The sequence below is a fragment of the Zosterops lateralis genome (genome assembly GCF_965231275.1).
Source record: "Zosterops lateralis genome assembly, chromosome: 6".
Taxonomy (NCBI): domain Eukaryota; kingdom Metazoa; phylum Chordata; class Aves; order Passeriformes; family Zosteropidae; genus Zosterops; species Zosterops lateralis.
Window position 1 is genome coordinate 57,335,597 of NC_139761.1, and position 11,515 is coordinate 57,347,111.

The following is an 11,515-nucleotide window of genomic DNA, read 5'->3' on the forward strand; positions in this document are numbered from 1 at the left end:
TGGAAGAAGGCAGCTAACTGAGCAAACACTGATTGCTAAGCAGAGAGAGTTATGAAAAGTTGGGCAGGTATTGTGAACATGAAAACCTCCACACGAGGCAGCAAATGAGGAACAGCAGTGAGAAGGAAGTCTTGCAGCTATTGTGGTAATAAGGAAGCATGTGGACGTTGGGGTGGGACAGCACCTCTTCAATTTATAGCACTCTGGTTTATTTACATCTTTGCAGTGTCCTCCTGTGATGGTAAGTGATCTAAGAGACTGTGATCTCCTCCTCTTCTTCTTCCCCTTCATCGTCCTCTTCCTCTGAGTCTGAGAAGTCTGAGGGTTTGCTGGGGCTGCTGGAATGGGATGGAGAAGGAGCCATGTGGGAGTCCAGTCTGTCCCTCAGGTGTAGATGCTCTGGGGACTGGTGGTAGGTCAGGGGATGCTGGGGGCTGGGTGGGCACACGGGGGGAACTTCCTCCTCTTCTTCCTCCTCCTCCTCTCCTGAGCACTTCTTGCCCACGTCACTGAGGTCTGGGTGAGGGTTGAACTTGGTGGGAAGGGTCTGTTCTCTGCAGCCACCAGAGGAGAGGAGCTCTCTTTCTTTGGAGTTCCTCCATTTCATCCTCCTGTTCTGGAACCAGATCTTCACCTGGGGGACAAAGCAACCGAGGAGTGAAAGGGTTCAGTGAAACAGGGACCAGGAAAAGTGTTTTGGCTGCACTCTCAAAACCCTGCACATGCCTATATTGAAGCTAACAGGAGCCACAGAATCTGATCTCTGGAGGACCCTAGGAGAGGGCCCAGGGGCAATCAGCCTGTGGTCCTGCTCACCCAGCTGGGAATCATGACATTTTTGGCTCTGTTCATCACCTGTGACTTGCTTTGTGTGTTCTCCCTGCTCCCATCTCCTTTTCCCCTGCTCCCTGCTCCCTTCTCCTTGCTCCATCCCCTTCTCCCATCCCCCTCTCCCATCTCCTTCTCCCTGCTCTCATCTCCTTTTCCCTTCTCCCCTGCTCCCATCCCCTTCTGCCCTGCTCCCATCCCCTTCTCCCCTGCTCCATCCCGTTTCTCCCATCCCCTCTCTCCCTGTTCCCATCCCCTGCTCCCTCCGAGCTTCCCCCGGGCAGTGTGTGTGATCTCGGCCGGCCTCTGCCTTCCCTTCCCCTCTCACCTGCGAGTCCTTGAGGCCCAGCTTGGCCGCCAGCTTCTTCCTGTCGGGTTTGCTGATGTATTTCTGCTTCTGGAACATCTTTTCCAGCGCCTTGCGCTGCACGTCGGAGAAGACGGCCCGGCGCAGCATCCCCCGCCGGGGCTTGCCGCGGGCTGCCAGCGGCCACGAGAACGTTCCGGGGATGGGGACCACGGCGGAGGCGGCTGTGACAGGGACAAGGGACACTGAGCAGGGCGGGACCGGCCCCCTCCCCGCCCTTGGGGAGGGCGCTCACCGACCTGGCGCCGTGAAAAGGAGTTTGGGCTTTAACCGAGCCGTTCCCTCCTTTTCAGGCGGCGCTGGCCGGGATTAGATCTATCAACTCAGATGTGGAAAATGGGTCAGTGGTGGCCGGTTTTGTTGGGAGATTCAAAGGTCCCCGGCCTGAAAAGGCAAAGCGAGGCGTGCCGGCTGAGATGGAGATATAATAAAAAACCTCTCCCTCCCTCCCACTCAGAAGCATTTGATTTTTTTTTTTTTTAGATGCTTTTATCATTTCAGATGCTTTATTATGCTGGAGATGAAAATGAGGACTTTTCGGATTCCGAACAAAACCGCTCCCCTTCAGATGCAGTTTTGATCAATCAGTATTCATCTTTTTATAATAATCTCTTCTCTCTCCCCAGCCTCCCCCCCGCCCTCTCCAAAGTTGGAAAATTCAATTCGAAGACATGAAAAGTAGCAGCTAATTAGCACACTGCCTGGTTCCCAATGGCATTAGTATGATAAAAAAGGGCAGAGTTTCGCCTTAAAAAAAAAAAAAAAAAAAAAAGGGAGGGGGGAACCTCCCCAAGAGAGACAGAGATGCTAATGAAGCGTGAATGGTAATTGTGTAGTAATGAACTAACAGAAAAAGACTGAGGACAAGCAGCTAACGCCATATATTATTGGAACAAAAGAGATTTACACTTTCAAACTAAACACAACGGCATGCCAGGCTCCTCGGGAGAATACTGATGGCACAATCGTCTCTCTCCCCAAATCATTTTCATTAAATGGACATGAAAAGCTATTTATAAAGCTCAAGTTGTTTTTGTTAGGCTATTCACATGCTGGAGAAAGGAAGCAAATTCCATTATCCAGAGGATGAATAGAAGAGCTTGGTTTATTATTTTTTTTTCTCTCTCTCTCCCTTTCCCTGTTTTCTTTTTAAATTCATAGCTTGTTTGTGTAATCAGATTTCGGGGGTTACTGGCCAAACCTCAAAACACACCACTACGGTTTTTTTAAATTGTTCTCTCAGCATCACAATACTTGGGTGCTGTAGCAGCCTCGCCTTTCCCGTGTTGTTGGACGGTGTAACCGGGCAGGTGCAGGAGGGAAGGGTTGGTGGGCGGAGGTGATGGAGGAGAGGGTGAGGCCGCGGCGGAGGTGGAGCGGGGCGCTGGGTCTGCCCGTACCGCGGAGAGGTTTGGGGGACACCCACAGGCTCCCTCCCTCTCTGCATCCTTCTCTCCCTCTTTGCATCCCTCTCTCCCTCTCTGCATCCCTCCCTCCCTGTCTCCATCCCTCCCTGTCTCCATTTCTTTTTAATCTGGGGAAAGAAGTTTCCTTTCCTACAGGGAAATTTCCTACTAGAGAGACCTCCCTCTCTCCATCCCTCCTTCCCTCCCTCTCTGTGTCCATCCCTCCCTCCCTCCCTCCCTCCCTCCCTCCCTCTCTGCATCCTTAACTCTCTCCATCCCTCCCTGTCTCCATCCCTCCCTCTCTGTCTCCATCCCTGTCTCCATCCCTGCCTCTTTCCATCCCTCCCTCTCTGCATCCATCCCTCCCTCTCTCCATCTGTCTCCCTCTCTCCATTCCTCCCTCCCTCCCTTTCTCTCTCAATCCATCCATCCATCCATCCATCCATCCATCCATCCATCCATCCCTCCATCCCTCCATCCATCCATCCATCCATCCATCCATCCATCCATCCATCCATCCCTCCATCCATCCATCCATCCATCCATCCATCCATCCATCCATCCCTCCATCCATCCATCCATCCATCCATCCATCCATCCATCCATCCATCCATCCATCCATCCATCCATCCATCCATCCATCCATCCATCCATCCATCCATCCATCCATCCTCTCTCTCGCCATCCCTCCCGGCTCTGGCGGCGGGAGCTGACCGCTCCTCGTGGTGCTGAACCATGCGCTCCCGCCGGGCCGGAGGGAAGCCGGGAGGGATGGAGAGGGAGAGGGAGGGAGCGGGGCCCCGCCTCGCCTCGGGACCGTGACAATCCCGGCTAATTTGCGGATCAGCGGGGGGAGCGGGCAGGGAATGTCAGGCGGTCGCTGCCTGTGCTAAATCGGGCAGCAAATTGGCGCGACTGATGCCTGAATGTTGTACTCCCTCCAACCTCTGAACCGCGGCGTAACCCCGCCGGGGGGGACGCGGGACGGGCACAGACCCCCGCGCCGGGCCCGCCCGCACGCAGGGACGATTTGAAAAGCCAGGCTGCGACTTTTAAACACTTACCTGGGAAATAGGAAGATCTGAGGAAGGGCTGGAAGGATCCTTCGAAGTACGGGAAGGAGAAAGTCTTTGGCGGGACGCTCTGAAGCAAGGCGGGGGAGGTTTCTAGTAAATAAAGAAAAGCAAATTAATGGGAGGGTAATAACCGAGCCAGCAGGACTCGACCGACGGCAAGGCTGGGCTCTGTCGCTCGGTCCCCAGACCGACGCTGTGGTACTTTTAGGGGAAAAAAAATAAATAAGAGAGCCAGACCGAACTCGGAACGGCCGAGGAGAAGGGGCACTTTTGCTGCTGTGAGGACAAGGGTTATCCCGAAGACACGGTCAGAGGACCCCTGGCCTGTGGGACCCCTCCCTCCGCCTGCTCCTCCCGGGGCTGAGAGCGCTGCCCCTGAAACCCGAGCGCTGCCGGAGGGCTCTGCAGCTCGGCGCTCCCTCCCTTGCCCAGAGCGGCGGGAGGAGCTCCCTGCGCTGCCCCTGGCCCGAAACCCGCTCCTGCGGGCGGGGTGTCCCCGGGGCTCGGGGTGTCCCCAGGGATCAGGGTGTCCCCAGGCTCGGGGTGTCCCCGGGCTCGGGGTGTCCCCAGGGCTCGGGGTGTCCCCAGGGGTCGGGGTGTCCCCGGAGCTCGGGGTGACCCCAGGGCTCGGGGTGACCCCAGGGCTCGGGGTGTCCCCGGGGGTCGGGATGTCCCCGGAGCTCGGGGTGACCCCAGGTCTCGGGATGTCCCCGGAGCTCGGGATGTCCCCAGGCTCGGGGTGTCCCGGGGGCTCGGGGTGCCTGTCCCCCCCTTACCGGCTCGGGGCGTGGAGGAGAGGATGGCGTTGACCCCGAACTTGAGGAAGGTGGAGTCGCCGCTGGAAGCGTGCGGAGAACAGATCCTCCTGGAGCCGGCCGTGGCGGAGCCGGGCAGCTCCGTTGTCCCCGAGTCCGTCCTGGCGGCCGAGCCCGGCGGGGACAGGCTGGCCGGGGGGGCGCTCCTGGGCAGGTACCCGGCGGGCCGGCTGATGCGGATCAGATCTTCCACCAGGAAGCTGGAATGGCTGGAAAAAGCCGACTGCAGCGACTGCGGCAGGGTGAGGGTGGGGGTGGGCCGGAGCAGGCTGGGGTACACGGCCGGAGGGGCGAGGAGGCTGGGGAACATCATGGTCCGCGGAGCCGCGCCGGGGCCGCTCGCCGCCTCGTTTGTTTGTTTGTTTGCTTTTTGTTTTGTTTTCTGCTTCGGGTAAAGATCCGGCCGGCGAGCCTTGGCGGAGTTCTCTGCGCCCCTTCCTCCTGGAGCGCGGGTTTTATAGTGGTCAGCCCCGCCGAGGCGCTTTCAAAAGTGACAGCCCCAACAATGGGGTTCAACAAAGTTCTCCACTTGAGCTTCATTCAGGGCGAGCTCCCGGCTTCTCCATTGGTCCGGGGCCGCAATTTATGATTGGATTAGACTTCATAAGCAACCGGGGCACAATGGCCCCGCCACAAAGAAAGTGTAGTCATCAATTTTGCATATTGACCGCCTCTTTGGAATACAGCGCTCCAAAGGCTCCCAGCAGGGTTTTGTTCAGAGGCAACACACACAGGCTAATTAAATGCCTATTTAAAAGTTTCAAATGACATCTTGCCTCGTAGAAAGGGAATTATTTAAAGAAAGCACTAAATTTATTTGCCGCTCCCCCGCTGCGTTTAGGAAATAAATCAATAAATATTCATATAAACTTGTCTGCGGACTCTCAGGAAAAGCACGGGGTTTTGTGGATATGAAAATACAAATTAGAAAACGTGGAACTAAAGCTCCGCTGAGGGTGAAACACTTTCGGAGAGGGGATCCCGCCGCGGTTTGAACATAATTCTGCTGCTGCTATTTATTAGCACGGGGCAGAATCGGTGCGTGTAGACGGGCTCGGTTTTCCATCCGCACATCAAAGCTCCGGGGTGAGGCGGGTTTGCCGTGCCAGCCTCTCCTTTCATGATCCCAGCTTCGAAAAGTCTCCTGTACTTGCGCTCGGGCCAGGGCTTTGCCCAGACCCAAATGCGAGAACTCGATGGGAAAACTTCGCTCCCACAAAATCTGAGTTTTGCACACGGGAGGGGTCCGGGGGACCAGAGCAACCCCTTCGGGTTCTCAGCTCCGCTGTAGCTTATCTGCCTCCAAAACAGCGGGGCTGGCTACCCTCCCACGGCTGTGAAAACGAGGACAACTCGGTAGCGTTCGAACCCTGAAGTTGTCCGAGCTGCTCTCGGTTTTTGGAGCTGTCGAGGCAGCCAAATTCACCTGGTCTGGCTTTTTATCCGCGCCCGTGTAGGGGATTTCGGAAGGTGTATTGCTCGGAGCCAGGAGCCCCCTAACTTTGGTGCGAGGGACAAATGGCATCGTCTAAGGGGAAATAGTAAATCGGGATTTTTTAATTTTTTGTTTTTCTGGCAGAGAGGTTTTGTTTGCAGCGGCAAATACAGAAATAGGCGCGAGTGTGGTTAGTTTCCTTTGGAGGCGGGTGATGAAAGGCGCTCTTGAGAGTGGTTTTACCTGATTTCTCTGTTAGAGACTATAACAGATGTGTTAAATGTCCTATGTTTTAAAAGCAGCCCATTCAGGCCTTTGGTGTGTCCGAACCTTTGCAAGCAGAAGTGTGCAGCTCAACCATGCAGCCTTTATCCTATTAACCATGAACTAACTGTCACCTTCAGCTGTTTTCCCTTTTTACTTTTTAACACAAAGCTTTCTCAAAAATCTTATTAACCAGCTTTATTTCTCTCGATGGTTTTTGTCCGGACGTTTTGTGTCGATTATCTCCATGTCGATGCTTTAACCATTCAATAAAAGTGCATCTGCGATTTATATCACATTAGGGAAGAAAGAAAGTCTGTTAAACCTCTCCCTCGATTCAAATCAAAAAGTTATTTATTGGAATCAGCCCCGGAGACTGGATGATGCTGACAAGCCTTCCCGGTGCAGTTCTCCGGCCCCCAGCAGCCCAGCACCTGCGGACCTGCCTCGCAAGGTCCGCCCAATCAAAGCATCACTTTGAAATAAAACCTCGCCGGAGGTTTTCCCCCCCCTCCTTTCCCTCCCCCCGGTTATTGACGCTTAGCAGGTAAAAAAGAAAACGGGGAAGGAGGGCGTGGGCAGGCTCGGGGGGCTCGGGCGGGGTCCCGCACCTGCCCCCGGCCCCGCGGTGATGCCGGGGGGTCCCGGGGGTGCCCCGGGCTGGGCTCTGCCCTCTCCCCACCAGGGACCCCTCCAGCCCCGTCCCTGCCCAGCGCAGCTCTCGGGGGGTTGTTCATTTAGCAAGCGAGCGAATGGAAAAAGAAAAACCGGGGTTTTCACAATAAAATATTGGCCGGGCACCCCCATTGCCAGCTCCCTGTCCCATCCCTGTCCCCGCTCCTGCCCCTCCTCTGGGCACCGTCCCCCCTTTCCCAAACGAGCTCCGCCCGCGCTCTTCCGACAACACTTTTTTTTTTTTTTTTTTTTTTTTTTTTTTACAGTCATTATAGGTTTCCTTTGAGATGATTTACCCCTTTCTTTACATATACATCGGGGGCATTTTGTCTCGCTCTAGACCAACTGCTGCTAATTTCTCTGGGTCTAAAGGAGAGGGGCTGACATTTTCTGGAAGGTTGGGTCAAGCGCATGCTGGGGCACGCGTGGGCCCGGGCCCTTGTGATGCCCCTGAGCGCACTCATAAAGAATGCCCTAAGCACCACGGCAAAAGGGACTAGACATCTATTGAAAGGGAAGAGAGACCATAAGGAACCAAGAAATCAGACGAACGGATCTTATTTTAAGAGATCTCCTTTAGAAGTTTCTTTTCAAAGGCAAGTGATCATTTAAGAGAAAGGGAGTTCTAATGTCTCAGGATAAAACCTGTGACTAATGCCGTTTGACCTATGCTCGGGCAGTTTTGTGTTTCCTGCCATTCATTTTAATGTCGTTATCTTCAAATTTATTTCTTAAAAGTCACTCACTTTCTTTGTCACGTACAAAAAAAAAAAAAAAAAGGAAAAGAGCCCAAACCCAAAAACCGCCGGCGGGTGAGGAGCGGGGGTAGGGAGGGGGAGAAGCTGCGTGTGTCCCGGTCCGAGGCCGGTAATCCGCATGAAATTGGGAGAGCCAGCACTTCAAATCCGGAGAGCAAAGGGCCGGGCAGGGCCGGGCCGGCGCCCCCCCGGCGGGGCTCGGAGCCCCATCGCTCTCCCGCGTCCCCGGCGGACGGACGGACGGACGGACGGACGTCTCAATCACCGCCACGGCGCGGCCCCACGCGGGACACCCTCCTCGGGACAGCCCCTGCCCTTTCCCGCAGCCCGGTGGGAGCCAAACTCCCCGTCCTTCCCTCCCCAAGCCGGGAGCCGCTCCACGAGGGACCGGCCGAGCCCCTCTCTCTGCACCGCCCCCTCCCCAAGTGCCCGCTCCCTCCTCCCGAAACTGCGCTGCAAACGTGGTGCAGGTGTATTTTTTTTTGTTTGTTTGTTTGTTTGGTTTGGTTTTTTTTGTTTTGTTTTGTTTTGTTTTTTCCCCTCCCACTCCTACTAATTTTCATTTTTTAAAAATTTATTATTATTATTATTTTTATTTTAATTTATTTTACTTTTCCCCCTCCGGGAGGGGGAGGGATGCTCCACTGTGTCCCTGCTGTGTCCCGGCCCCCTGAACGATGCTCACCGACCACGCCGGCGCCTTGAATGGAGGCTGCGGGGGCGAGGCTGTATTAAGACACCTAAGTCTTCACCTTTTAGAATTCGAGCACAAGGAACAGTAACTGTTGGTTCGTTCAAAGCTCTTCTAGATCCCACCCCCCCCTCTTTTCTTGAAAATCCTTCTATTGTGCCAATCAAGCAGATGGTTTGCAGGAAATATAGCTTGGCCCCAGTGACCGAAACTAATTTTAACTAGCTTTCCAAGCCTGGCACGTTTGTTTTGCTCTTACAAAATAGCTAAAAAAACAGCTGGCAAGGGTGAATTAAACCCATTAAAGACACATTTATAAGAAATTATATTCACATAGGTTGCTTGAAACCCCCCTAAGAGGGGAGAGATGAGCGTATTGAAATGAAAATGTCCCCGAGCACACTACCCTCCTTAACATCGCCTGAGAGTCTCAAAACATTTTACTAAATAGATTAACTTGACTATTGTTTTGCATCACATTTATCAGCTTCATTAAGTGAATAGCTGAACAAATATATTACGCATGCATGAAAAGCTCTTTTGGGGGCTGCCTTATTGTGTCCTCAGCCCTGACAGGTGGTTAACTGTGTTTCTCTCTCCTCTCCCCCTCTCTCTCCCTGCGCCAAAGAAAGAGGGATCTCGGACAGCGAGCACAGCCCAGACTTGGCAAAGGGACCTCGAGGGGAGAGTTACTTTCTTTTCCCCCCTCGCCATTCATGCTGGCCAGCCCGGAGCGCACGCAGCCTGAAATGCAACCAGATGATCTGATCATGTCAAAAGTAATTAACTTTAGTTTAGTCTCTGTGTCCTGCTCGCGCTTTACCAACTCCTTCCAAGCCTGTTTAATTTGCATCCTTTCTCCCAAATTTGATTATTTTTGTCCACCTCGTCCTTTTATCCTTTCCCTGGCCTCCACCTTTGTTTTTAAAAAATAATCTGGGCTTGAACAATCCCTTTTCTTTCTTCTCCACTGATCTGTTTAATAAACAACCACACAACCTTCTTACAAAACAACTCCTTTCAAGAGCTAAGATTGGCACGTTTTGGAGAGCCAGGATTTGCAAAATACAATATGATGGTTTGTTTGCTGCCTCAATTTCTCCATTACTTGGCCCAGTGGAACCTTGCTGGGAATGGGACAGTGGCACTTTGGGCTTCAGATATTGGTGGGCAGGTCCTGCTCGTTTGGGTTGTGCTTTCTGCCCCAAGGGTTTCCAAATTAGACTGTGCAGATGAAATATGGAGGAGGATGATAGAACACGAAACCTGCCCATTTATTTTATCAAAAATGTGATTCTCTCACATTGCTCAAGTAGGTCAGAAGAATTAAAACTCCTTCTGTCTTTCAAATAATTCTTTAAGAGTTCTCCTACCTCCTCACTGCAAACTGAAGTTGTGATCCTTGCTTATGACAGTGGGAAATTTCTCTGCTGTCTGATTTGCTGAAATCTCTTTGCAGTTTTAAATGCTGGGACTTGAAGATCCCCTGACTTTTCCACTCATTAAGACCTGGTTCTGTTCCTCACTCTCCAGGGTCTGACAGGAAGGACAACTTTCCTTGGAGGACAGGACTCTCAGCACAATCTAGCTGGAGAATGAGCATGTCCTGGGGTGGATTTTAGAAAATCTGAGAGTTTGCTGTCACCTTGAACTGAGGGTCCTTGAACCCACACATTCCCTTGATGTCTGCCACAAGAATGGATTTAAAGGCTGCTCTCTACCCCTCTGCCTGCTGGAACACCACACAAGGACCTCTGACTCTCTGAGAAAGAACAGAACTACTATTTGACTACCTGTAGGATAAAACCAGGACCTCCTCTAGTTTGTACACCTTTTCTTAAAGGGGCTAGAGCCTTGAATTCTTCCTTGCCAGCCAGCTGATGCTTCCTTTCCTTTGGGCTTAAGTCTTTCTGGGAAGGTTTGAGAGGGAGACCTGAAGAGAGATGCTGATGAGAGCCCAGGTACCCAGGTAAACACTTTTCCCAGTGGAAAGGCTTTCCCAAGCTCTGTGCTGGTAGCCAGAAGGATGGTGGTTGGCTGGGAGGCTCACTTTGCTCCTTCTAGACGAAAATATCTTTATGATCCAGTGGGGAAAACAGCTGTTGTGGGGAGACTGTTTTTCTCTGAATCCTGTGTGAAGGTGCTGGAAGGTCCTTTAACAGGGATTAATTAACCCGTGATTCATTTGGTGGGATCCAAAGCCATGTGATAAGAAAGGAGAGGAAACTCAAATACTGTGTAACAGTCCTTTAGTAAACACAAGTGCAAAATTTCCTTGTTAGCATACCCCAATGCTCTCACAATTGAAATGGGGAAATACCTTAAAAAAAAAAAAAAAAAAAAAAAAAAAAAAAAAAAAAAAAAAGAAAGAAAGAAAGAAAAAAAAAAGGTGTGAATTCTAAGAGCTTTTGATCATAAGATTCCCTGGGCATTTAGTGTTTTCTTCTTGTAAGCACTGCATTTGTGACCTTGTCCATTGAGGTGATGAGTTTGAAGTTAAATGGTTCAGTTACAGACCATGGCCTGACCACAGCCTTGCTCATGTCTACAAGGTGCTGGTAAACTGTCCTGCATACATAGAGGATGTGTCTTAGTTTTCAAAGACAGGTGTCTGCCAGGGAAAAAGCCAGAGATTCCCTTGGAATGGAGAATGTAAACCCCCTCCCTCCGAATTATTATAGTTTTGAAATTAAAGGGCTTTCGGGCAAAGATATGGGAATAGGAATAACAGTTCTTTACTAGGAACATTAAAAATGTAATAGTACAAAAAAACAAACAAAAAAGAAAAAAACCCCTGACAGGGTCAGAACACTCCTGACACCCTGTTGGTCAGGGTGTTGGTGTCAGTCCAGTCAAGTCCTCCTGCAGTGACAGATGTGGTTCTGTTGGAGCAGAGATGATCCCGTAGAAGGGTCCAGTGGTGCTGAGATGGGTCTGGTGTTCCTCTGGGAATCCAGTGCAAACAGGCTGTGCTGGTGTTCTGAATGCCAGGTTTGATCCAGGTAGGAATGCTGGGCTCCTCCCCCTGGGTGGAGCATCCCCCATGGGATGATGGAATTGTATCAGCCCTGCAGTGAGCCTGGATGGCCCATGGACAGCAGAGATCCCCTGGAGGGAGGATGGATTCTGGAAGGGATAAAGAACACTGCTCCAGCAGGTTTAACAGCTGCCCATTAACAGAAGGAACCTGCCCTCTCCCC

General features: G+C 52.1%; 1 protein-coding gene across 1 annotated transcript; it reads right to left on the reverse strand.

Moving 5' to 3' along the window:
* Positions 1–250: 250 nt before the first annotated feature.
* On the reverse strand, positions 251–4,805 carry DBX1 (developing brain homeobox 1; the record flags this gene model as incomplete). Its single annotated transcript, XM_083863831.1, has 4 exons — positions 251–634; positions 1,157–1,359; positions 3,666–3,767; positions 4,454–4,805. The coding sequence occupies 4 exons, from the start codon at positions 4,803–4,805 to the stop codon at positions 251–253; spliced, it is 1,041 nt and encodes a 346-aa protein (XP_083719957.1).
* Positions 4,806–11,515: the final 6,710 nt, after the last annotated feature.